The sequence below is a fragment of the Eschrichtius robustus genome, chromosome 19 (genome assembly GCF_028021215.1).
Source record: "Eschrichtius robustus isolate mEscRob2 chromosome 19, mEscRob2.pri, whole genome shotgun sequence".
Classification (NCBI taxonomy): Eukaryota; Metazoa; Chordata; class Mammalia; order Artiodactyla; family Eschrichtiidae; genus Eschrichtius; species Eschrichtius robustus.
In genome coordinates, this window is record NC_090842.1 from 66,759,792 (window position 1) to 66,780,823 (window position 21,032).

The following is a 21,032-nucleotide window of genomic DNA, read 5'->3' on the forward strand; positions in this document are numbered from 1 at the left end:
AACTGGACCCTAAAAATGGTTAAAATGGTAAATTTTTTTAAAATTCATTTATTATTTTATTTTATGTTATTTTGGTCACGTCAAGTGGCATGAGGGATCTTAGTTCCCTGACCAGGGATCCAACTCGTGTCCCATACAATGGAAATGTGGAGTCTTAACCACTGAACCACCAGGGAAGTCCCCTAAAATGGTAAATTTTATGGCATGTGTAGTTTACCACAATTAAAAATAAGGGAATTTTTTAAAAATAAAAAGTACGGACGCTGACTCTCTCAACCTCGAATAAAGCATCCCCCTCTGAGCCTTTTTCTTCTCTTTTATAAACTGGTCTCCTAATATCATCTACCTCTAGGGCAGGAGTTAACAAATATTTTCTGCAAAGGACCAGATAGCAAATAATTTCAGCTTTTGGGGTCATCTGGTCCCTGTTGCAACTACTCTGCCATTACAGCAGGAAAGGAGCCGCAGACAGTATACAAACAAATGAGCAGAGCTGTGTTCCAATAAAACTTTATTTACAGAAACAAGTGGTGGGCCACAGTTTGCTGGCCCCTGTCACAAAGTTTGGAAGGATGACAGAAAGTAATTCATGACAAAGATCTAACCCACAGTAAATGCCAGAGCATTGATGGCTGTAATGTTGTTACTGTAAACAGAAAAATGCATCCAAATTCCTTCCTCTGAGGACCTCCTACGTGATTCCCATATGCACCCAAGGTGTTTAGAATATCTCTTCGGGCTACCAGGTAAGCCATGCATCCCTTTATCATTGTTGAAGTTGTTAATAAATTCCTGATAAAAGTTGCTTGCTGTTCCAGGTACTGAGAGGACTCTTCCCCCATCAGAGGGCTTATAATACCCAAGTCATTCTCTCTCTCTCTCTCTCTCTCTCTCTCTCTCTCTCTCTCTCTCTCTTTCTCTCCATGCATTTTCAGAGCCCTTATCTGACATGTAAGAAACACGTTTCTCTACCTTGAAGCTACCATGCTGGACAGACCACATAGAGAAAAGGTCAGATGGTGGAGGAGCCCTAATTGGTCCATGCTCTAGCTGTTTGAGCCTTTCCAGCCAAGACACTGCCCCAGCTTCCAAACCATCCCCGTTGTCACCATGTAGAGCAGAGATATGTCGCCTCCACCAAGCCCTGTGCAGATGGCAGGTTCGTGAGCAAACTAAATGTGGCCCTTGTCTGAAGCCACTAGGTCTTGGAATGATTTGTCACATGACCTTAGTAACTGGAAAAGTTGATTCTTTGTTTGTTTGTTTCTTTGTTTAGTACAGGTGCTGAGTGCAGCACTTTCATGCTCCGTAACTGGGAGGAAGGGAAGGCAAAAGGGAGGAGGGGCAGAGTGTAGACAGGAGGGAAGGGTGCTGAGAAGGAAGGAAGACAGGAAAGGAAAGACTCAGTGAGTTTGCCTGGAGTAAGGCAGGCACCATAGAAATAGCTGACCTCTTGGCTAGGATGGGGTGATGGGGAGTCTGGGAGTTTGTGAGCGGCAGAGGGCCCCACTGTAAGAAGGCTGGGCAAGTTTCCTGCAGGATGTGGTGGTGATCACAGTGATCCAAACAGAAAGGATTTCCTCAGGCCAGAAAGGGTGCTCCGGACTGTGGGATCAGCTTAAGGAAAAGGTAGCACACGGGTATGTGCAGATATTGTGGGAGTGTAAGGTGTGGATGGGGTGGAAGGAATGAGGCTGGAGTGGTTGGAAGGTGGAGCCACATTATGGCTCAAATGCCAGGCTGAGAAGCTTGGCTTTAATTCAGAGGATACTGGAGACCCATGAAAGAGTAATGAGCCATGGAAGGTCATGAGCAGATCTATGTTTCAGGAATTTTGTTTCCAGGTGAGATGTAGAATACGGACTGGAGAGGGACATAAGGGATGTAGGAAAAGCAGCATTCAGGACCCATTAGGGAAAGTTGACTAGTTGTTCCCCAAACATACATTCTTCCTTTCTTGCTCATAATACTAGAGCCACTGGTTTATAGCTGGGCACATGAGCACCTAGAACAAAGAATCATTTCCCAGCCTCCTCTGCACCTAGCTGTGGCCATGTGTCTAAGTTCTGACTTAGACGAGATGTGAGCAAAAAGGACATGTGTACTCAAAATGAAAAGACACTTGCCCCTTTTCTTCCTTTCTTCTGGCTGCAAGGCAGATCTGATGGCAGGACCTGAGGCAGCCATTTTGGACCATGAGGTGGAAGCCCTATTTTGCCAGAGTAATGAGATGGAAAGAGCCTGGGTCCCTGATGATTATGGAGCTGCCAAATGGGCCCTGGATCAACTGCAATAAATAAGCTTCAACCCGATTTAAGCCACTAGTAGTCCAGGTCTTTCTGTTAGAGCAGCGATCCCATCTCAGAAAATAGCAACTCCAGTCTTCCCATTGCCTAGAGCAAAACATGGAGTCATGCTTATCTCCTCTTTTTCTCTCAATACCTGCCAGCTCTTCCTTCAAAATATATCCAAAAATCTGACCACGTCTCAGCATGTCCATTGCTACCATCTCTCACTGGATTAGTAGGAAAGCCTCCTAGCTGGTCTCCCTGCTTCCCCCTGTTCTCCACACAGAAATTAGGGAATCCTTTTGAAACTTAACTCAATTGCCATTGGGGAACCATCTTGGTCATAATCGATTCAGGCAGGAAGCATCCGTAGATGCCAAAACTAATGAGTTAAAGTTTCATGACACACAGGATATTTACATAGTCTCAAAGTAGCTCTCCACAAGATACTTATTAATTACAAAGGAAAAAATGTACAGAAACCCAACAGAGGTTTTCTCTGTATGCTTTTGCAACTTTTCTACAAGTCTGAAATTATTTCAACACTGGACCAATACAACATAGACGTATGGCTGATTCACTTTGTTATAAAGCAGAAACTAACACACCATTGTAGAGCAATTATACTCCAATAAAGATGTTAAAAAAAAAAAAATAGATGAACCTCAAAAACACTATGAGGTCACATATTGTATGATTCCATTTATAGGCAATGTCCAGAACAGGCAAATCCACAGAAACAGAAAGCAAATGGTGGTTTTCAGGGGCTGTGGGGAGGAAGGAATGGGGAGTGACTTCTAATGGGTATGGACTTTATTTGGGGAGGGTGAAAATGTTTGGGAATTAGATGGATATGATGGTTGCATAACATTGTCAGTGTACTAAGTGCTATTAAGTTGTTCAATTTAAGATAGTTAATTTCAGGGACTTCCCTGGCGGCCCAGTGGTTAAGACTTCGCCTTCCAATGCAGTGGGTGCGGGTCCAATCCCTGATCGCGGAGCTAGGATCCCACATGCCTTGCGGCCAAAAAACCAAAACATAAAACAGAAGGCATATTGTAACAAATTCAATAAAGACTTTAAAAATGGTCCACATCAAAAAAATCTTTAAAAAAAAAAAAAGATGGTTAATTTCAGGTCAATTTTTTTAAAAAATTTGATCAAAACACTTCTATTGTACCGTCAATTTCTGATCCTTAGAGTGACCCTGGGAACCCACAATCCACCCCATCACCTTTCTGACTTCATGTCCTACCCCTCCGCCCTCAACACTCTGCTCCATAAACACTAGCCTTGCTGTGTGAGCATTCACCTCAGGACCTTTGCACTGGCCCTTGCCCCTGCCTGAAAATCTTTCCCCAGATATACTCACACCTCACTCCCTCCAGAGCTTCACTCAAATATCATAGTCTCAGGGAGGACCTCCCCAACCAATAAAACCCCCCAAACACGTGCTGGACCTCCCTGGCGCTCTTCCCTGCTTTATGACCACCATGTGACATTCTACACATTTACTTTTTAATTTTGTTTTCTACAGGAATGTAAACTCCATAAGGACAGGACTGGGGCCATTGAGTTCCCTGGCACCTAGAACAGTGCCTAGTGTAGAGGGGATAGTTAATAAACATTTGTTGAATGAATGGATAAATGTCCTGAATAAATGAATGGTCATTGGAAGCTTAGGACGGAGGCTGTCCATTGCTTGAGGTGTCAGATCAGGCACTGGGGTGCAGAGCTGCGTGTCTGCAGAACCAGCCCTTGTCACCACATGTGGATTTGGTCATTTAGTTATTGATTTATTCCTTCGTCTATTTTTCATCCGTTGGCTGAGCACTTCGCTGCTCTAAGCACTTTACACGTCTTTTCACACCTCATCTTCCCACCAGCCTTTACAGCAGGTACCAGGGCTTATGCTCCTTTTAGGGAGGAAGAAATGAGACTAATCGGAGAGTCACCTTGCTCAGAGAGCAAAGTCACTTGCTTCAACCCAGGATCCAGACTCAAGTCTGTCTGGAGCCCTTTACCCATCACTTCCTCCTGGATGCAGGCCCCCAACATGGAAGCCAAATGCCTCCAGCTTCAGGAGACAAATCTGCCCTGGATCCCTCCCAGAGAATAAACAGCTGGCCACCAACCTCCCTCCTCTGGCCAGGCCAGTTTTCAGGCTCACCCTCCTGGTACTACTCCCCGCCCCCTCTCCAGGGCCAGCCGGTCTCAGAGGAATTTCAAGGAAAAACCTTTTCTAACCCCTTAGGTCCCAGGAAGACCTCCTCCGAGCTTCCACACTGCCGGAGCGACCTCCGTTTATGGCACGTTTCAGGCAACCCACGTTTGAGTCACCTCCCCACCCAGACAGGGAGCTTCTTGAGACTCAGGCTTGGGGCAAGTGCATTTGAGTTGAAGTTTGGTTACCCTATCCTTTGCAGTTGTCATGGTCAACACCAACATCATGACCATCCTCATAGCTGTCTCCAGTCTCATCTTCTCTGGCCAGCCACACCCCCACCTGCCCAGCCTCCCCAAGGTGTTCCCTCTGCCTAAAACCCTCTCTGCATTCCTGGCTCCGTCTTGAAATTCAGGTCAAGGCTCCCATGCCAGCTCGTCAGAGAGGCCATCCCTGACTACCTCACCAGAAGTGGCCACACCTGCCTGCCCCTCAGTCACTCCATTTCTTCACATTTATTTCCTCCACAGAGATTACCACAATCTGAAAGTCTTATTCACGTGTGTGTCCCTACCTGTTTATCTTCTGTCTCCCCACCACACCCGCTAGAATGACAACAACACAAGGGCAGGGGTTTTGTCTGTCTAGCACTTAGAACATGCTTGGTACACAGTAGGTGCTTGAGTATTTGCTACTACATGACTTTGGGACTTTGCATACGCCACTCCTCAAGCTTAGAATATCATTCCTTGCCACGTCTTCCTTGGCAAACTCCTATTCATCCTTCAGAACCCCATCCAGTTATCACTTAACCTGGGTAGTCTTCTTTGACTGCCTCACATACCCACCACAAAGTTGGAATAAGTGTCTCCCCTGGGGACACTCAATGCCCTGTTGCCACCTCCAGCAGTGCACATTTCACTGTGAATTGCTACTGTGGGTGCCAGCAGGGTCTATTTCCCCAATCAACCTGACTTCTTGAGGGCAAAGGATGAGGCACAATTAGGTCTCAGGGACCATTTATTGAATGAATGAATGAATGAATGAATGGACAAATATGTAAGTAAATATATCTCCCTGAGACCCAACTCCCATCTTATTTATATGCCCTGCCCCAACAAGCTGCCAGACCTGTGAATTCGACCTCCCTCCTTGTCCTAGGAATTCATCAGCAAATCCTACAGTTGGGGGACAGATGTGGGGGGCATGCCTTGGGCGAGGAGGATGAGGGAAGAGATGGGGTGCTTTCAGATATGACATACAGAGGATCTTGGCTTACCAAGCAGCAATGAGAATTCTGTTTGGTTCCTGGGATCTCCCAACAGAGAGAATAAACAATCCAGTTCCCCAAAAACAAAGCTATCCCAGTTCAGGGACAGAGGCAAATTCAGACCCACAGAGTCCTAAAGTTCACTCAGTAAAAGGCGCTCTACTGTCGGTGTTTTGGTGCCGGGTCCCCCCGGTGAGCGCCTCCACCCAGGGCTTTACTGAGTCAGACTCTGCAGGGGTGTGAGCCTCCTCTGGTACTTGGGAACCACGTGCTACGGTTTGGAGAGAGGGAGGCGCCTCCTTTGTGGCAGGGAAGAAGGAAGGAGGCCCTGGGCCCTGAACGAGGGCGGAGGCTCAGGTTTTGGCCTCACCTGCTGCTCCGGAGCACGAAGGAGCTGCTGTCGGTGAGGCCTGGGGGCGCCTGCGCTCCACCGCCCTCCTCCCTCAGACCCAGGGGTCCGGGCCCCCAGCCCCTCCTCCCTCAGACCCAGGGGTCCGGGCCCCCAGCCCCTTCCCCCTCAGACCCAGGGGTCCAGGCCCCCAGCCCCTCCCCCTTCAGACCCAGGGGTCCGGGCCCCCAGCCCCTCCTCCCTCAGACCCAGGGATCCAGACCCCCAGCCCCTCCTCCCTCAGACCCAGGACTCCTGGCCCCCGACTCCCACTGAATGCCTTTACAAGGACACTTCTCTCCACCTGCACATGAAGAAAGGGCCTGGGCTCAGCCAGATCTGCATTTGTCATGGCCCAGAGCCACTGAGACTTGGACTAGTGGCCTCCCCACTCCGAGCCTCTGTCTTCTCTATCAGCAGGGTACCAGAACCAGCCCCGTCTGCCTCACAGAGAGTAAAGGGTCTGCTCTTTCCCTCGGACTCCAAACCAGGCAGGGCCAAGCTCAGAAAACATTTGTGGCATGGATATGCCAGGGACACAGAGTGACAGAAGCCGGACACAGAAGAGCACAGGACCCTCTCCCTGCTGCACGGAGGAGGGGGGCAGTGGCTACTCGCCCAGCTGGTCACTATATCTCTGTGCCCAGCAGTGCCCAGCAGTGTCCAGCAGTGCCCAGCACACTCGCTGGCTAGATGGCCCTCCCCTCCGTGGCTCAGGCGGCTCCTGGCCTGGAACACTCCTCCCTCTTCCTCCAGGCCACCTGGGGCTGCCAAACTTGCCCTTCAGGTTTAGCTCTGGCCACCGCACCCCTCCTCCTTCAGGAAGCCTGCCCTGACCCTCTGAGCAGCCGCTTCCAGGCTTCCAAGGCACCCTTAGCATCTGCCATTATAGGACCTGTGGAAAGAAAGACCTCATCCATGTGGTTGCTAACACTTCTTCCCTAGGATTTTCTCTTCGTTGGGTACTGTACTAAGAGCTCTCCATAACCTCCTTTAATCTTCCCAGTGCTGTTATCCCCATTTTACAGATGGGGGACTGGGGCACAGAGAGGTTAAGTAATTTGCCCAGGGTCACACAGCTAGATAGGGGCCTGGACCATGAGGTGGTGGCACAGAGTAACAACCAAGATGCAGTGTCTAAACTGTATGGCCTGGGTTCAACCATCTCTACCACTTATTAGCTGTGTGATTATAGACAAGTTACTTAACTTGAATATGTCTCAGTTTCTTCATGTATAAAATGGGGATAATTGAACCCATTTCATAGGATGTTGTACGGTTTATACAAACAAACACACACACACACACACACACACACACACATAGGTACTCAGAAAAGGATATAAGCACACAATAAGTATTACCAAAATTATTAAGTAGCAAAGCCAGGACCCAAACCCACACCCACCTGGGCTCTTCACCATCACACCACACAATATGATTCTCTCTCTTTCTGTCTGTTCTTTCTTCCCCATCAATCCAGGACAAGGATGTGTCTTCTCTGGTTTCCAGCCTCTCTTAGTATAGACTGTGGGGTCAACATGTGTTCAGTGAAGCAATAATGCACATGAGTGCACCAAATGCAAAAACTCAGTAATTGAACAAATGTCACTCTAGCACTTACTACGTGCAAGACCCTATTCTATATGCTGCAGATACACTGGGGGACTGAACATACAATAGCCTTTGTCGTCATGAAGCTTACATTCTAAGGGGGAAGACAAAAATAGACAAACAGGTAATATAGTGTGTTACAGGGTGATAAATGATCTGGAGAAAAACTAAATGTTGGGGGAGGGGGAAGAGACTCTGAAGGAGGGAAGGGTCAGAGGTGCTGCCATGTTAAACAAGGTTGCCAGCCAGGCCTCCGTGAGGTGGTGCCATTCAAGCAAAGACCTGAAGAAGATGAGGGAGCAAGCCTCTTCTCATCTGAGGATATGAGAAGAGCTTTCCAGGCAAAGGGTACAGCAAGTGCAAAGGCCCTGAGGCAGAATGGCATCTGGGTACTCAAGGAGCAAAGGAAGAGATGAGGTAGGGTACCATCACTTAAGGCCTTGTAGAAGGTCTTCTCTTTTATCCAGAGAAATGGGGAGCCACCGAGGGCTTTTGAGAGTGGAGTGACGTAAGCTGATTTAGGTTTCTATGGGGTCCATGCATTGAGACCGGACTGGGGAGGAAGACAGCAGGGAGACCACTCACTGCATGTGTAACTCTGAGCAAGTCTCTGAGCCCTTGTGAGCCTCAGCTTCCTCATCTGCAAAATGGAGACACCCCAACACTCCCTTCACTGGGTTCGGGGAAGAAGCAGTGTATATAACTCAGTCAGCGAGGACCGTGGCACAGGGGAAGCTCTCGAAAGGAGATTTTTATGCCTGAGGAACCTGTTCATTTTTGTGATGCCCTCGGAGCAGAGTTGGGCATTGAGTCTTAGCTGTCATCGTCATTGGGAATTACTGAGGGACATTTCCAAAGGAGGAGGGAAGGGGAGGGCTAGGGGCCGAGGGCACCGGTGGAGATAGGAACCCCAGACAGGAGGTGTGCACAGAGCAGGGATGGACACCAGCCCTGGAGATGGAAAGGTGGCTCCGGGTTCAAAGCCCACCCTTCCACATTGACCATGAACAAGCGGCAATCAACTTCGCAGAGGTACCAGGAGAATTCGAAGGGGGTATTTCTGACACGTGAAGGAGTGTGACATCGAATTACTGTAGTTCTTGTTCTCCTGTTGTGATGGAGACAATAAGCGTTCTGGCTCCTCTGAGGACATCCCAGCCGGCGCCCTGGGTCTGTCAGCCAGCCCCGCCCAGGGGCCACTCCAGCAGGCTATACCAGGTGAGTGCTCAGGTATGCGGAGGAGGGAGGGCCCTGGGAGTGAGCAGGAAGGAGAGGCCCCTGTCTGGAAGGGAGAGAAGAGCTCAGAGCCTCCCGTCTGACAGAGCTTGAGCAGCAGGTGAGGAGGGGGCCCAGGGAAGAGAGCTGGGTCCTAGCGAGGAGGGGCTGGAGGTGGGGACTCCTGGGTCTGGGGGAGGGGAGCAGGGGGCCCAGACTCCTGGGTCCAGACACAGGAAAGGCTGGGGGAACTAAAGTCTAGTTCTGAAGAGCTAGGGGCTGGAGGTCGGACCCTAACGCCTAAGGGAAGACTATGGGGTCGTAGGGGCTGAAGAATTGGATGAATGGTTCTCTGAGGAGACTTGGTGTCAAAACCCTTTAGTTCCAAGGGACAAGGAGCTCTGAGTTCTGGACTCCTGGGCCCCTGAGAAAGTAAAAGGCTAGGAGACAGGGAGACAGGATCCCTGGGTAGAGGAAGGAAAATGGAGTACACATAGACTAGGGAGCTGCATGTATGGAGCCCTGAGGAATTGGGGGTGGGGAAGTGTACCAGGTGTGAAGGGGGAGGGGCGGGGGGCCCGGACCCCTGGGTCTGAGGGAGGAGGGGCTGGGGGCCCGGACCCCTGGGTCTGAGGGAGGAGGGTTGGGGAGCCTGGATTCCTGGTCTGAGGGAGGAGGGCCTGCAGGTCTAGATTCCTGGTCTGAGGGACAAGGGCCTGAGGGCCTGGACATCTGGGTCTGAGGGAGGAGGGGCTGGGGGCCTGGATTCCTGGTCTGAGCGGGGAGGGGCAGGAATCATAGGTCCTGCGATCAGGCCAGGCCTCACCTCTTTGCTGGCTCCCAGGGCTCCAGGTGGCAGGAGCTCCCCATTCTCGGCACCATGAACACCAGCACTGGGTAAGGACCCCCGCCCACCAGGTCCCCCGGCCGCCCCCCCTTCCCCCCCCCCCCCCCAGCCCTTTCATCCACACCCGCAGGTGGCATTTACAGCAGCCCAGGCCTGGACACTCTGAAGACCACCTGAGCTGCCTCCCTCCTGCTGCCAAGCAGACAGACCTGGGTTCAAATCCAGGCGCTAACTTTCAGCAGTGGTGTGGCCCTGGCCAAAGGACATCACCTCTCCAAGCCTCAGTCCCTCCTCCGTGAAACAGGGACAATTTTGAGAGCTTGATCGGCTAATGCACATACAGGACTTAGCAGAGCATCTGACCAACAGCAGGTGTTCAACTCATGAGAACTGCTAGGCTATCGTTGTTACCTTTTCTTTTTCTTTTTTTGGCTGCGCTGCGTGGCACATGGGATCTTAGTTCCCCAACCAGGGATGGAACCCGGGCCCACGGCACTGAAAGCACTGAGTCCTAACCACTGGACCTCCAGGGAATTCCCAGTTGTTATATCTTATTATTAAATATTGACCCTTTGCTAAAAACTCAGGGCTGTTTATAATGAAGGGTCAAGTCTCCTGGAGTGAGCAGGGAGAAGGATAAAGAGAGAAGCATGGGAATAGCTGCATGGGAGATGGAAGGGAATGAGTTCTCCAGCCCAGAGGCAATCAAATTGTGGGGAGATTTGACTGACAAGAGCGGGATGAGGAGCAGAGGTTTGACTAAAAGAGTTTCTCATCCTTCATCTCTCATCTCCGACCCCAACCAAGCTCTGAGCTTCTGTTATTTCTGTGGAAATGGGGACTCGAGAATTCTTCTCAGAGAAAGTGACCTTGAAGAGGAGGTCAAGGGCAAGAGACAGAGAAGGATTTGGCTGAAAAGAACCTGGCCCGTGGGGGTAGGAGGAGAAGAAGATAACTTTCCATCTACTCCCAATACTAATGCTACTGTAAAAAATCCCATTTATTGGGAGTTCCCTGGTGGTCTAGTGGTTGGGATTTCACGCTTTCAGTGCCGTGGCCCAGGTTCAATCCCTGGTCAGGGAACTGAGATCCTGCAAGCCACGCCGCACAGCGCAGCCACAAAAAAAAACCCATTTATTGAGCAACTACTGTGTGTTAAGCCCTTTGCATCATCATAATAATGATAATAACAGTTACTAAGGCTGCACAACATTCCAACCGCATCACCTCATTGAATTCGCCCAACAGACCTACCAGACAGACACTATAGGGTAACTAACCCCTGTCTTACGGAAAGGGAAACTGAAGCAGGAGAGATTGTCTCCCACCCGGGGTCTTATGACAAAGCAGTAGCTGACAGGGGATTCGAACCCAGGTCTGTGTGACAGTAGAGACCACACTCGCCACCACCACCCAGTACCACTGCCATACTTGTCTTGTTAAAGTCCAGCTCTGGCCCTGCCCTCCCCTGCTCAAAACCCTCCATGGCTCCCCACTGCCCTCACAAGCTCTGCTTGGCACTCAAAACTCCCATGATCTGCCCCCAATTCCCAAGGCCCCTCTCACCCCTCTTTTCCTTCACTAGCCCAGAAGCTTCTCCCAAACGGAGTGCCAAGTCTATCTATGGTGAGTTGAGGGGCAAGGAAGCCCCGGGCCAAGAGAAACTAGGTCTGAGGGAGGAGGTAACTGAGGACCCAAACTCCTGGATCTGATGGGGGAAGGGTTTGGGGGTCTGGACTCCTTTTCTGAGGGAGGAGGGGCTGGGGGTCTGGACTCCTGGGTCTGGAGGGGAGGGGGCTGGGGGTCTGGACTCCTGAGTCTGAGCGGGAAGGGGCTGGGAGCTGGGTCTCCTGCAGCCATTCTCCTTCTCCCCCCACAGAACAGAGGAAGCGTTACTCCACTGAGGTTATGGCCGATGTTTCCCAATATCCAGTCAATGTGAGTCTGGGGTCTGTGTCGCCACGGGGAGTCTTGCAGGAGGCAAGGCAGGCCTGAGGAGATGGGGGTGTTGAAAGCGGTTGGACCTCCAAGCAGAAAGAACTTGGGAAACTCAGTTTGCTCATCTGCAAAATGGACTTCTTCTGCCTTGCTTCAGATGTGGGTATTCAGTGGAGGAACTCAATTCCACTTGAATCTGCCAGCTTTTCCTCTGGACCAACTTCTGTGCTGGATAGTTGGACCACAGGGACAAATCAGATGCAATCCTGGATGAGCAGGGGTCAGACAAGTTCCAGAGGCACCAGCAAAATTGCCAGGTGCTCTAATGGAGGTAGAGCTGCTTAGAAGGAACTAGATATAATCCAGACCATTCTCTGCCTTCAAGGGGTCTAGCTGGAGAGCTAGACCCAGGAAAGACACACAAAGGGCACTGGGAGGAGGTGGGGCAGGTGATCAGAGAAGGCTTCCCAGAGGAGGTGTGGTTAGTCGCAGGCTGGAAGGCTGATTCCAGGGGATTCTCAGCCCACCTGGCTTCATCCTGGGACTCGCTGCTTTCTCCAGCACCTGGTGACCTTCTGCCTGGGTGAGGAGGATGGCGTGCACACGGTGGAGGACGCCTCGCGTAAGCTGGCCCTCATGGACAGCCAAGGCCGCGTCTGGGCCCAGGACATGCTGCTGCGCGTGTCTCCCAAACACGTTGCGCTGCTGGACCCAGTCTCCAAGGTGCCACGGGGCACGTGGGTGGAAGGAGCAGCTTGGACTGAGCCGGCCAAGGCATGGAGAGCCCTAGGGACGTCAGGGATCTGAGTGTGAATCTTGATTCCTGCACGTCCTTCCTCTGGAAACTTTGGCAAGGGACCCCCGCCCCCTTTTTGAGCCTCATTAGCCCCATCTATTAAACAGGGGTGTTATCCCTGGCCCCTCAACTTGGGGTGGAGGTTGCCGTGCGCAGTGCCTGTACGTGCTGGCACTGCTGTCACCACTTAGGAGTATCCTTGGCTCAGGGTCTCAGTTTACCCGCTGTCCCACCCTCCACCCCACAGGAGGAGCTGGAGTCGTACCCGCTGAGCGCCATCGTGCGTTGCGACACGGTGATACCGCCGGGCCAGAGCTGCTCACTGCTGCTGCTCGTGTGCCAGGAGCCCGAGCGCACGCAGCCCGACGTGCACTTCTTCCAGGGCCTGCGTCTGGAGGTGAGCGAACCGGGGCCGGGGCCACAGCCCAGAACAGGGCTGAGACCCTGCGGATTCCGGGGGCGGAGCTGAAAGTGGGCGGAGTCCGGAGCCCGACCTCCAACGGGGTGGGACCTCTAAGACGGGGGGGCCATGGCGTGCGGCAAAGGCGGGGTCAGGGCCAGCGGAGGGGGCGCGACCTGTAAAGGAATTCTGGGAGGGAGGGGGATTTGAGGACAGATTGAACGTAGGGTCGAGAAGGAACGGGAGGGCAGAATGGAGACGGAGGCTAAGAGCTCGGACAGAACGTGGACAGAACATGGAAGTGAGGGTCTTGGGGAGCAGCCAGAACTAGGATGGGAGTGAGTGTGGTCTAGGGGCGAAGTGCCATCTGGACGGGGCCTCCGTGGTTGGGGGAGTGGCCTAAGGCAGGGACAGTCTAAGGGCCGGGGTGTGAGTTTAGGGCGTGGACGTGCGTGGGCGCAGTGCGTAAGCGATGACTGGACGTGGTCTGGGGCCGAGCTGAGGAATCGATCCGGAGAGCCGCCTGGGCGGGCAGTGGGTGGGTAGGGGTCGTGGCCTGACGGCGTGATTGACAGGCGGAGTTGATCCGAGAGGACATCCAGGGGGCTCTGCACAACTACCGCTCGGGCCGCGGGGAGCGCAGGGCGGCGGCGCTCAGGTAAGGGGGCCGGACTGCAAGCGGGGGAGAAGAGACGACGGGGAGGTCTCTGGGGGGCCGGCTCCCCTCTTTGGGCCTCAGTTTCCCCATCCGAGAAATCGGTGGATACCACTAGCCTAGAGCAGAACGAGTTTTAAATGGAGTCAAACAAACCCTGTACCAAGTGTACTCCCCTCCCGTCGGTTTCTCCTCCCTCTGCCGCAGTTTCCCTCCGGAGAGGTGCTCTCCCAACCCCTATATATCGGATTTCTCCCTACCACTGAGAGCCTAGGTTTGACCCCTTTGGGCCACAGTGTTTCAGATTGAAGGCCCGAATTTCTCCCCTCCCCGGATCCCTCGGTGTGCCCAGCCTCAGTTTCCCCTTCTTCCCCCGCAGGGCCACGCGAAAGGAGCTGCAGTGCCACCCCTCTCCCGCCGCCGAGACCCCGCCCCCGCAGCACCGCCCGACGGTCCGCGCCGCGATCAACACGGCGGAGCCAGCCGCGGGCCGCGGGCGACCCCAGGCGGACCCCATCCCAGAGACTGAAGAGATGCGGAGGCCGGGCCGGGCGGAGGTCTGCAGCAGCGCTGACCCGGCCTCTCGGGACCTGGGCCCCCGGGGCCCAGACCTGGCCAGTCTGCAGGCAGAGCGGGAAGTGGTGAGTGAGGCGGGGCTAGGGCCGGGGCGGGACTGGCTGCAGGTGTGTATCTTCTGTCAGGGGGTGGGGCTTGGTTCTGGGGACTTGGTCAGACTTCTGGGGGTGTGGCCGGGGGGTGTGTGACAGAATGGGGGCAGGGTCAAGCATCAGAGGGCGTGGCCTGGCCTGAATGTGCCTAAGCGCTCTTGGTTTGAGAGGGCTTGGACAGGGGGGATGAGGGTCCGAGATTCAGGGGTCCCACGCATCCCCCTGCTCTGCCCCCCAGGACATCCTGAACCACGTGTTCGACGACGTGGAGACCTTCGTATCAAGGCTGCAGAAGTCTGCCGAGGCCACCCGAGTGCTGGAGCACCGAGAGCGCAGCCGCAGGACCCGGCACCGGGAGGCGGGGGGTGAGGAGGCGCCACCGAGAGGCAATCCTGAACACCCCCTTCCTGGCCACTCCCAAATATCCACCCGCTCCCTTGGGTCTCCCCTTGCGCCCCCTGCCAGTTTCACTCCCTATCGCGATCTCACTGGGTCTCTGCCTCTCTCTTCGACCCTGCCTGACGCTGTCTGCTTGTCCCCCATCACCGCGCCTGCCTCTCTACCCACAGAGGGCCTCCTGACGCTGCGGGCCAAGCCGCCCTCAGAGGCTGAGTTCATCGATGTGCTTCAGAAAATCAAGTACGCCTTCAGCTTGCTGGTGAGGACGCGTTCATCCCGGGGCGTCAGGGGGCGAGGGGAATAACAAACCTGACCTGTCCGCGCACTAATACCAGCACCTCCCCGGCTCCACAGGGCCGGCTGCGCGGCAACATCGCCAACCCCTCCTCCCCAGAACTGCTGCACTTCCTGTTCGGACCTCTGCAAATGGTGAGACACCCCCGGCCTCAGCCCTCAGGGCTGCCTGCAGCAGGAGGGTTCCACTTCAAGAAGGTCTGATAGCTTGCCCACTCCTGCGCCCCTGCCAGATTGTGGACACCTCGGGCGGCCCCCAGTTTGCGAGCTGCGTGCGGCGGCCGCATCTGACTTCCGAGGCTGTGGCGCTGCTGTGGGACAACGTCACCCAACTTGAAAACACGCTCTGGACCTCGTTGGGGGACTCTTGGACCCGCCCGGGGTAAGGGGCGGGGCTGGGAGGCTGGGGTCGTGGTGATTGGAGAGACAGGCCTGGAAGGCAGGAGGCGTGGTGATTCAGGGGCGGGGCGGGGGGCTGGGAGCGTGGTGATTGGAGGAACAGGGCTGGGAGGCAGGAGGCGTGGTGATTTAGGGGTGGGGTTGAGAGGAAGTGGCGGGGCTGTTGGAAAGATGGGGCTAGGAGGGTAGGTTAGTTGTGGGGCTTAGCTAGAGGGTGTCGCCAAAGAAACTGAAGTTCAGGTGGGACTAGGTCAAATGCCACGATCCGATTGGAGGGAAGGTCAGCAGCTTTGCGTGGCTTATGAAACGGTCTGCTGAGCCTCTTTGGTGGTGTGGCAGTGCCCGTGGTTCTCTCCTAGGCAGGCCTATCAACTCCAGGCTCTGTCGTAGTAATTTGTACCCAGGACCTGTCCTCTCAGTCACTCACCTTTCCCCAAGGAGTGTGCTGTTTTATCTGTTTAAAAAAGTTGCAAAAATAAATCTTAAAGTTAGGTAGTTAGGTTTTTCGTAGCATGATTAAAAAAAAAAAGACTCAAAAACTCAAACCGGAATAAAAGGCAGGACTTAGAGGAATGGAGTGAAGCTATGCCGAAGGGGCGGGCTTAGGAAACGTTTGGTCTGTGGTTTTGGAAAGGGGGCGCAGTCTTTGCGCTTGGAGGCTGAGAGCTTCGAGGGAGTACGTGCAGAGCTAGATGCTGGGCTTAGGGGAAAGGGACGGGATGTGTGTAGCTAGAAACATGGTTTGGAATCAGAGGTGAGATTCAGAGGCCAGGGCGGAGCATGAATGGAATCAGGGTATTTACAAATATAGTTGATGTCGTGGATGCAGCTTAGAGGCAGGGGCAGGGCTTGGCAAAAGGGGGCAAGATTAGAATTGTTGGAATAGAACAAGGCTTAAGGGGAGGGGGAAAACTTCATGAAGTTACTGACAGGGAGGTCAGACCAGGATCCCTGAGGATCCCTTGCCCCTCCTTGGCTGCAGGATGGAGCTACCCTCAGAGGAGGGACCCCCATACAGACCTGAGTTCTACAGTGGCTGGGAGCCCCCAGCCACGGACCCACAGGGCCGCGCCTGGGAGGACCCAGTAGAGAAACAGCTACAGCACGAGCGGCGGCGCCAGCAGGTGAGGCTAAGGCTTAAAGCTCCCCCAGGTGACACAGGGGGGCCGTGACTCGGAATTCTGGGGCGCAGGCCTGGCCCCAGCTGATCTACTGCTCTCATCTCCTGCAGCAAAGCGCTCCTCAGGTCGCTGTCAATGGGTGAGTGTCAATGGGTGAGTCGGGTCAGGTGGGGTCAAGGAGGGGTGCGTCCTGGGGGCTCCCAGCGCTGACTCCGCTTCCCCTTTTTTCTTTTTCCTTTTGTCTTCCCGACTGTTCGAAGGTGGGTGAGGTGGCAATGAGGCAGGGGCCGGGGCTGGGAGAGGGGGGAGGATCAACGAGGGAGGGAGTGGGGCCCAGACTTCTGGGTTCAAGGGAGGAGGGAACTGGAGGCCCAGATTCCAGGGTCTAAGGGAGGAGGGTGCTGGGAGTGGGTAAAGTCTGAGAGGGACCCCTAGATCCCCAAAGGTCTGGAAGAAGGCAGTTTGGTTTCCCAGGGCCTGGGAAGCTCCCTGCCTGGGTCCCTATATGGACAGAATCCTGGGTGTTGGAGAGAAGAGGCTGGGGAATTAGATATTGGGTTCTGAAGAAGAGCTCAAGTCTGGTGCTTGGGACCTTGGAGACCCAGGGAAGTAGGCTTGGGACTTAAAGGGCCAAGGGGCAAGTTTCTGGGAAAGTTAGGAAGTGGTAGTATCTCTGGGCTCCTGAGAGAGGTAAAGGCTGGGAGGCTGGACCCTTGCTTTCCCAAGGCTCTAGAGCAATTGTCTCAGTCCCTGCTGGGTGTCACACTGGGACCTTTTAAGCGTTAAAAGGTCGAGGAAATTAAAGCTTGAGATCTGGACTCCTAGGTCTCTGGAGGAGGAAAGAACTGGGGGTGCAAATTCATAGTTCCAACAAGCAATGGCGGTGCAGACTCTTGGGTCCCGGGGGAAGAAGGGCCTAGAGGAGCTAGGATTCCTTGGGCAAGTCGCGGGGCAGATGGGAGGGAAACTGCGTGGGATGAGAAGACAACAAAGCAGCAGGTCTGGAGGAGCAGACGGGGGTCTGGGTGAGGGCTCGGGCAGAGAGTCTCAGCAGAGACGGCGGCGTGCTGGGAGCTGGCGCCGGCCCCACACAGGGGGTGCCTCGGCCCTGAAGACTCCCCTCTCCCTTGCACAGGTAGGCCTGATCCGGGCTGAGGTGCCTTTTACTGGGTTGTCAGAGCTAAAAGTCTGCTCCCCCTCCCCCCAGCTGCCTGGTCTAGCGGACCCCCCCCTCTCGGTGCGCTTCTGAATCTTGAGCTTGACACCCACAGTTTTTTTTTTTTTTACACCCACAGCTTTTAACTCACCTTTTTTTTTTGCGCTTCAAGTTCTTTGCAGGGGGCAGGAGGGGAATGGAAATAATGATAATCCCTCCCTGAAAGAGGGAGAAGTCTGTGAGGTTGTACAGGCTAGCAGTTAGGAGCTCAGGGTCATGGGAGCACTCAGGTTCACGTCCAGCTGTGTGCAAGTAGAATGGAATTACTCAGGACATGAGCTCTGGGGCCAGCCTGCCCAGGTCCCAGTCTGACTACACCTCTTTCTTGCTCTGTGACCTTTACATCACCGTGTCACTTTATATCACTGTTCCTTTCCTGTAAAATGGAGATAATAATTGGGTCTCTGGAGGGAGGAAGGAACTAGGGGGTCCAAACTCATGATTCTACCAAGTGTTGTCTCTAGCATCAAATCAGCTAATATATGTAGCAGACTTTGAACAGTGTCTGGCATGTAATAAGTGCTATATAAGTGTTAACTATTGTTTTTATTATGCTTATGAGTTATCATTATGCATAAGTCCAGTACACAGTAGATGCTCAATAAATAGCAGCTGTCTCTAGCTGTGTAATCTGTGGAGAGTCATTTTATTTCTCTGAGCCTGAATGTTCTCACCTACAAAATGGAGCTGATGCTAGTACTCATATCACGTGCTTACGGCATGGTGCCAGGCGCATAAGGAGCACAATATATTCAAACCGGTATTCTAATTTCAAACCTGTGTTAACAGTATTAACCTGCCTCCCCTGCCTCGACCCCTGCTTGGCTTTAACCCCAGCTCACACCAACACCCTACAGTCCAGAGCAGTGGAGCTGGCTGCCTCCTTACCCCCCAACCCTTCCCCTTCTCCTCAGTCACCAAGACCAGGAACCAGAAGCTGAGCCCCAGGGGCTGGAGCCGGCGGGAAAGTGGGTCCTATGTAATTATGACTTCCAGGCGCGCAATAGCAGCGAGCTGCCCGTCAAGCAGTGGGACATACTGGAGGTCAGAGGAGTGGGGGACGGGGTCGGGGGCTGGGGGGCTGGAGTCCACCCAGCCCTAGCTACAGACACAGCCTCTGAACCCTCCCCTGTACCTCTTCCAGGTCCTGGATGACCAGCGCAAGTGGTGGAAGGTTCGGGACCAGAGGGGACAGGAGGGATATGTACCCTATAATATCCTGACACCCCACCCGGGGCCGCGTGGGGGCCGCAGCCTGGTGAGCCAGGGCAGACTCCTGGGTCTTGAGGGAAGAGGGGCTAGGGGTCAGATCCTGCGTCCTGGGAACAAGAGGCGCGGGGGATAAGGGGTCAAAGTCACTGGCAGGGGAAGTGGCTGAGGATTCGGAAATTCACCTCCAGGCGAAGGGGACTGGGACTCAGCCCTCTTTGTGATCCAGGTGCTCTCCTCTTTTTCCCCTCTCTAGGAGAGTAGCACTCCCTTTCCCCCTCCACCACCAGTGTCGGCCCCGGCTCCGGCTCCCCCTCCACCACCAGCGCCGGCCGTGGCTCCGGCTCCCCCTCCCCCACCAGCCTCGGCCCCGGCTCCTCCCCCCCCGCCCCCTCCCCCACCAGCGCCGGCCCTGGCTCCGGCTCCCGGTCCCCGACCAGCGCGGACCCAGGCTCCGGCTCCGTCTCGGTCTCGGTCTCCCAGGGACAGCTACGAGAGCCTCAGCAACTTGGACTCCAGCAAGAAGGGTGAGTGGTGGGGGCACCCCTTCGAGGGAGCGGTCCTTGTCCTCGCTTTCCAGGCAGAGAAACCGAGGCTCAGAAAGATTAAACGGACTCCCGACCCATCACGAGGACGCTGGAGGTCCCCGACCCTCTGAACCCAGGGCCCGTCGCCCTGAGTCCGCCCTCCCTCCCGGTTTCCCGCCTGCAGAGAAATTCTCCCAGATGCTCAGTATCAACGAGGAGCTGCAGGCACGCCTGGCCCAGGGCCTCATGGGCCCCAGCCGCGCAGCCCCGGGGCCCCGCACCCCGGAGCCGCAGCTCAGCCCGCGCTCCAACGCTTCGGAGGTCCGCGCCTGGCTGCAGGGCAAGGGCTTTAGTTCAGGGTGAGTTTGGCAGGTGCCGGCTAGGGGATCCTGAGATACCGGCGCTAGAGGCGGAGCGCTCCGATTGGCCCAGAGGGGGCACGGCAGACCACGGGAGACTGGGATTGGTCCAAAACGGGGGTCTGTCTGATAGCAACTATGACTGTCAGGCTGTGATTGGCATGTTTTTCCAGGCTCCGATTGGAGTCTCCAGGGAAGCCCCGCCTCCCTTGGAAGGCAGCCCCCCCCCCCACCACCACGGCGCGCTATGATTGGTGGATGGGGATTCAGGAGCCATCAGCAGCGGCCGCCCCCCGGCTTGAGAGCTAGAATGCTGCTCAGATTGGACAAAGGGCTAAGCGGGCGTAAAGTGGTTGGTGGGGCTGAGGAGGCTTGAGCCGTGATTGGCCAACAGGCCTGACTGTGCCCTGGATGCCCCTGCTCAGGACCGTGGCCGCGCTAGGCGCACTGAGCGGCGCGCAGCTATTCTCGCTGCAGAAAGAGAAGTTTCGGGCGCTGAGCCCCGAGGAGGGGGCGCGCGTGTACAGCCAGATCACAGTGCAGCGCTCGCTGCTGGAGGTGAGGCAGGCGCTCGTCCCCGAGCCCGGACGGGGGAGGGCGCTGAGGGCTCTGCCTCCAACGTCCTGATTTTCCACCCCTGCTCCAGGACAAAGAGAAAGTGTCAGAGCTGGAAGCGGTAATGAAGAAGCAAAAAAAGAGGCTGGAAGACGAGGTGGAAACGGAAGTCATTTGATCCTTCCCCGCCCCTCTGCTAAGTTTCCAGGCAGCAGCCCCGCGGGAGAACGGACTCTGCAGACTGCCCCCACCAACGGAAGTAGATCCCTCCAGGGATCGCCGACCTGTTCCAGCCTTGGTCTTACCCCGTCCGGTTAGATAAATCGGCCCGCCCATAATGGAGTCTCCTGAGAAGTGCTCTCGGATTGGCCGAGAACGGGCATTGAGTCAATTTAGGGCAAGTGCTTGCGCTCGGGAGCTCTGCGTATTGAGATAATGCTGCCCAGTCTATAAATAGCCTCCTCTTAGCAGGCGGTGTCAACTGCTGTCCCTTCTCTACCCGGGTACCAGGGGCCAGGAACCTGCCCCTCACCCCAGCAACAGCCTCACAGGAAAGGAATCTAGCAGATGTCCCCACTCTCTTTGGTTTCTTTCTCTGAATCCTCCCAGCTCAGGCTTCCTCCTGACCTCCCAGCCTCCAGTCTGTCCTCTAGTTCACTCCAGAGGGATCTTCTGAACACCCAATGCCCCGGTCCACCCCTTGCTCAAAA

The 21,032-nt window shown here is 54.6% G+C and overlaps 1 protein-coding gene and 1 pseudogene across 4 annotated transcripts; one reads left to right on the forward strand and one right to left on the reverse strand.

Moving 5' to 3' along the window:
* LOC137752505 (claudin-6-like) overlaps nucleotides 1-9,809 on the reverse strand; it is a 16,337-nt pseudogene extending 6,528 nt beyond the window's left edge.
* Nucleotides 9,810-12,345: 2,536 nt separating this feature from the next.
* On the forward strand, nucleotides 12,346-20,789 carry EPS8L1 (EPS8 signaling adaptor L1). 4 transcript variants are annotated; one of them, XM_068528929.1, is made up of 16 exons: nucleotides 12,346-12,447; nucleotides 12,768-12,917; nucleotides 13,496-13,578; nucleotides 13,955-14,216; nucleotides 14,482-14,608; nucleotides 14,813-14,901; nucleotides 14,997-15,071; nucleotides 15,170-15,318; nucleotides 16,318-16,459; nucleotides 16,567-16,595; nucleotides 18,587-18,716; nucleotides 18,817-18,930; nucleotides 19,138-19,408; nucleotides 19,593-19,767; nucleotides 20,193-20,325; nucleotides 20,414-20,789. In XM_068528929.1, the coding sequence occupies exons 1-16, from the start codon at nucleotides 12,361-12,363 to the stop codon at nucleotides 20,498-20,500; spliced, it is 2,103 nt and encodes a 700-aa protein (XP_068385030.1). In that variant the 5' UTR covers nucleotides 12,346-12,360; the 3' UTR covers nucleotides 20,501-20,789. The 4 variants fall into 4 exon arrangements, with proteins under 4 accessions (XP_068385030.1, XP_068385028.1, XP_068385027.1 ...); XM_068528927.1 differs by lacking the exons at nucleotides 12,346-12,447; nucleotides 12,768-12,917 and adding an exon at nucleotides 13,163-13,221; XM_068528926.1 differs by lacking the exons at nucleotides 12,346-12,447; nucleotides 12,768-12,917 and adding an exon at nucleotides 13,174-13,258.
* The last annotated feature ends 243 nt before the right edge of the window (nucleotides 20,790-21,032 follow it).